Source organism: Trypanosoma cruzi, genomic scaffold, assembly GCF_000209065.1.
Source record: "Trypanosoma cruzi strain CL Brener 1047053517171 genomic scaffold, whole genome shotgun sequence".
NCBI classification, from domain to species: domain Eukaryota; phylum Euglenozoa; class Kinetoplastea; order Trypanosomatida; family Trypanosomatidae; genus Trypanosoma; species Trypanosoma cruzi.
Window position 1 is genome coordinate 178,145 of NW_001849568.1, and position 4,374 is coordinate 182,518.

At 46.7% G+C, this 4,374-nt stretch overlaps 3 protein-coding genes across 3 annotated transcripts, besides 12 other annotated features; all 3 read right to left on the reverse strand.

Annotated features, from left to right (window-relative positions):
• Positions 1-719: a sequence feature (heterozygous, non-Esmeraldo-like haplotype).
• On the reverse strand, positions 453-1,505 carry Tc00.1047053511813.10 (hypothetical protein, conserved; the record flags this gene model as incomplete). Its single annotated transcript, XM_798234.1, has 1 exon — positions 453-1,505. One exon carries the CDS (start codon positions 1,503-1,505, stop codon positions 453-455), a length of 1,053 nt encoding a protein of 350 aa, XP_803327.1.
• Positions 720-1,078: a sequence feature (haploid, Esmeraldo-like haplotype).
• Positions 1,079-1,323: a sequence feature (heterozygous, Esmeraldo-like haplotype).
• Positions 1,324-1,748: a sequence feature (areas merged during assembly that could not be assigned to a particular haplotype. This can correspond to areas where the two haplotypes were merged or to regions with more than two copies in the genome that were merged during assembly.).
• Positions 1,685-1,706: a microsatellite.
• Positions 1,749-4,374: a sequence feature (heterozygous, non-Esmeraldo-like haplotype).
• Positions 1,818-1,864: a sequence feature (CT-rich).
• Positions 2,033-2,053: a microsatellite.
• Positions 2,270-2,317: a microsatellite.
• Positions 2,644-3,315, reverse strand: Tc00.1047053511813.20 (ubiquitin-conjugating enzyme E2, putative; the record flags this gene model as incomplete). Its single annotated transcript, XM_798235.1, has 1 exon — positions 2,644-3,315. One exon carries the CDS (start codon positions 3,313-3,315, stop codon positions 2,644-2,646), a length of 672 nt encoding a protein of 223 aa, XP_803328.1.
• Positions 3,389-3,409: a sequence feature (AT_rich).
• Positions 3,529-3,572: a sequence feature (A-rich).
• Positions 3,732-3,900: a sequence feature (T-rich).
• Tc00.1047053511813.30 (proteasome regulatory ATPase subunit 5, putative) lies at positions 3,990-4,374 on the reverse strand (the record flags this gene model as incomplete). The annotated part of the gene is made up of 1 exon (XM_798236.1): positions 3,990-4,374. A coding segment is annotated over one exon (385 nt), but the record flags the coding sequence as incomplete, so codon positions are not given.

The window sequence follows — 4,374 nt, forward strand, 5'->3', positions numbered from 1 at the left end:
TCGTCATCCTCTGAAGAGTTCGCCGTGGGATACGACCGCTTCCGGGCAAACTCGGGCCAACCGCGCCGTTTTGTTCCATGACAACCATGCAATGGGCTGTGATGAAACTAAAGATTCCTGTCTAAGTGTGTGGGCGGGAGAAGAGAAACTTCAAAGACTCAGCAGCCGCCTGAAGCGGAGTAAACAACACAAAAAACAAGAAATGAGTAGTGCGGAGGGAAAAAAAAAAAAAAACGGCCGTGTACACTTTTCTCTCCGCTGAAGTGTTGTTCTTGGGCCAGTGTGGAGAATAGGGAAACTCGCATTCCACGGATCGGTGTCGCGACACAACCAAGCATGACCACACGGCCGTGGGAGCACCGCGACCACTTCCACCCAACCACCCAGACTGAAGACGGCGTGCCCAGTCGTGTGTTGTCCGTCTTTTTTTTTTTTTTTTTTTGGAATGCCCCTCATATTTCCGTTTCATTCTTCCGCACAACTCCAAAAACAAGTGACTGCGTGACGGGCCCCATTCTTCCGTACACCCCTTCCCTGTTCCACTCCGTAGCATCCGGCATGGAATGTAATACCGTCATCTCCTTCTCCGTGTTTGCATCGTACAAGCCAACGGTGTAAGCAACGTCGGCCATCCAAGCCTCCCTTTCCGCCGCATCGGCAAAACGCTTAATGAAATGCAGCTCATCAAAAATACAAACCTCCTTCAGGAATGTGAAGCCAAGCCTCATCGTGAATAGGCGAATGCTTGAGGTATTGGTGCTTAAAATTTTAGCAATAAAACAAGAGGCGCCCAGTTTGTCCATCGCGTAACTCATCAGAAGACGCACGGCCTCTTCGGCAACACCTTGGCGTCGAAAGGCACGATCTGCAATCATCACCCCCAACTCAAAGCATTTCCCGTGCGCATTCGGATGCGCATCGTCATCCCCCATCAACTCCACGGCCTCGTTAATGCCAATACAATAGAGATTGCAGTCTCCAACCATAACGTACGTCCTACCAATGCGACGCTCCTCCTCCTGTTCCTCCTCGGGACAAATATTCGCCAGAATACAAGCCCCATACGACCTCCTCGGGTGGGCGGTCCTTGAAGATGTGCATCCCCATGGCGCCTCACGTTTAACACCACCCTGAGAATCATCAGCAGTTGCGTAATCACCTCCTTCAACCTCACTCACTTCCTCGGTTTCCCCTCCCCCCTCATCATCATCATGAACGTCCCTCACTACTGGATTTTTCCCAAAAGCAGTATTCCCCCTTTGTTCTCGCACTGCTTTATTCACAGCTATAGAAAGTGGGGCAAGAATAACAAATGTCAACTTGTCTTCTGCACATAGCCAATCACGCTGATTTTCATACTCTTCCTCCAATGTAAGTCTTTCACTTGCTGTGCAGTGCATCAGCTCGCTATCGCCCATCCATTGATGGTACCGAGGGACATGGTGCGCCAAGTAAGGCACCAGGCGCAACCGGCTACCGCCGACTAGAACATGTTCGTTGTTCATGTACCACTGCGAGTGAGCAACGCACCTTCCGCGTACCGTCAAGCAAAAAAAATAAAGAAACACAAACTCAGTAAGAGAAGAAATAATGAAAAAGAAAGCAGAAGCAGCTGCTGTGGGCAAATTAAGTAAAAAAAAGCAATTTCCCATGCGCCATTTCAATTCTCAGAGTGCGGCACCGCAAAAAAAAAAAAAAAAAAAAAACGAGTAAGACGCTCTCAAAACCATTCGCCTTTGACTTTTTTTTTGTGTGTGTTTGTGTGATTTGAATCAGAATCTTTTACTCTTCTGGAGCTTCTTTATTATTACCATTTATTTTTTTCTTCTTCTCCTTCTCTCACTGTCTCTCTCTCTCTCGCTTTTAAGCACTACACAACGCAACCAATCGCCGATATAATTTAAATTGCATAACTAATTCACGGGGAACTATAAAGTCATGACTGCAGACTGCGTCCTCCTACTCCGCCTCCAGCAGATATCACAGTTACAAACATAAACACACGCACATACGCACACATACAGATATATAAGTGTGTGTGTGTGTGTGTGTGCAAATAGATAAGGTGAATCAAAAGAATAATAACTTTCTTCTCACTCATTTACTGGGAAAGGGGGGAAAACATTTATGTCCGTCTGTGTACGTGTGCGAGGGATGTCAAGCAACGTCTTTCAGCGTCGTTTGGCCTTGCGTGTGTGTGTCTTTTTGTCTCATTCACATCCCGCCCCGTCCAGTCTGTTTCTCTTTCGCCTTTTCCCCACCCCACCCCCTTTTCTTTTCTTTTCTTTTCTCTCTCTCTCTCTCTTTTTTTTTTTTCGCATTCATGTTGTTTCCCCCCATCCTGCATTGTCGAGCATACATGTAAAGCGTCCAACACACCCAAAGCCCCTCTTTTACCTCGCAAAAAACAAAAAAAAAAACACCAACAGACAAACAACGACAAATGGTAACGCCCCGGCAGGGTGTCACTCAGAACCCGAGCAAAAACCTCAAAGTCGTAAGCACCACGTGTTCTCATAAAAGCAACAAAAAATTTAGAGAACTTGAAAACGAAGGCATAAAACACGTCATACTAAGGCACTAATAATAATAATAAAAGAAAAAGAGGGAAAAAACATGGCATCTCGCACGCTATTGATCGCCTCATTCATCCTCATCCTCCGAGAAAGACTGCTCGAGAGAAGCTTCCACGAGGTGTCTCACACGTTCTTCGTACTTGTCCTTTGCATTTGTGTAAAGTAACGCCGCCTCACCGTTGGCGGCGGAACTTGGATTGGGGTCGGACAAGAGAGATATGATCATCATTAACAGAGATTCCACGTCAAGTATCGGACTCCACTCCGTTTTGAGCGTGTCCAGGCATATATTCCCATCAACATACACATTTGGGTGAAACATATCCCTGGTCAAAAACCGAACCTTCGGCGGTGCACAGGGATACTCATCGGTGAAGTCCAGCTGCAGCTTAAATATGCCGCCCTCCCAGACTGTGCTCTCAGGCCCAAGTACAACGGCGCGCCAGTGAAACAAGTCCCCATCAATCGGGCGTGCCGAAAAAAACGAGTTGGTACCGCGCTGTATCCGCTGCAGATCCTGCATGAGCCGCCGACGGGCATCTGCAGCGTTCCGTGGGTTCGCCTCCGCCCTCCGAACATAATTCAGGCGTTCCTGGTGCTCCTCTACTCCAACTTCTTCCTCCCCCTCCTCATCCTCCGCCCGCTGCTGCTGCTGCTGCTCCGGCCGCTCCAAAATGGCGTCGAGCGTGAGGGAACGCTCCCGCGGCTCATTGGACTCCAAAGTAGCTGGCAGGTCCATGACGCCAAAAAAAGTTCTCCCACCCCCCACTCCTACCAGCGGCGACAAAACAGGCAAAAAGGTAATAATAACCAAAATATATATATATATATATGCGTGGATTAAAATATCGGCCACACACAAGGAATAATTCCACTTGGAGCCCGCCGCGCTGTATCCCCTCTGGCTGTTAGCACACAGACTCTTTGACTTCCTTGTCAAATAAAAGACAACAAAGAAAACAAGGGGAAAAACAAAAAAGAAAAGAAAAGAAAAGATGGGCCACAAGAAAAACAAGGCCATTTTATTTCATGCGCATTCAACCCACGCATATAAATGCAATGAAACACACACAAAAAAAAAAAAAAAAAACGGAGATAAAGCAAGAAGAATGCTGTTAATGACATCGGCATAAAAATGTTTTCCTCCTCTTTCCATTTTTTTTTTTTTCTTGTCTTTGGTTTTTGTTTTTGTTTGTTTTTTGTTGTTTTTTTGTTTTTTGCGGGGTTTTTTTCTTCTCTCTCCTTTACTTTTTTTTTTTCTTCACTATTCATTTTCCCCCTTTTCTTTTTTTTTTTTTTTTGTTTTCTCTCTCTCTCTCTTTTTCGCTCCGTAGCTCTCTTCTCAAGCAACTGTTCCTTCTCCTTGCTGCCCTCTGGAGATAAACATCGGTGGAAAGGAAGAAGGGGGTATGATCATGCATAATAATTCAGGCTGGACTTCTTTCGAGACTGTACAGCTGTGACACCCTCAGCAAAATCTTCATGTGCCACATATACACGGTCGTTGCGCAGTGCCAGCATACCCGCCTCCACGCAAACCGCTTTTAATTGTGCCCCGTTCATATCTTCTGTCATGCGGGCAATTTCCTCAAAGTTGACATCCCCATGAATCGCCATGCGCCGGGAATGAATTTCAAGGATTCGCGCCCGTGCCTCCTCATCCGGAAGCGTAAATTCTACCTTTCGATCAAGACGTCCACTTCGCAGCAGTGCCGGATCGAGCACATCAATGCGATTTGTGGCAGCAATGACCTTGACATCATCGCTACTGCCAAAACCATCAAGCTGTGAAAGGAGC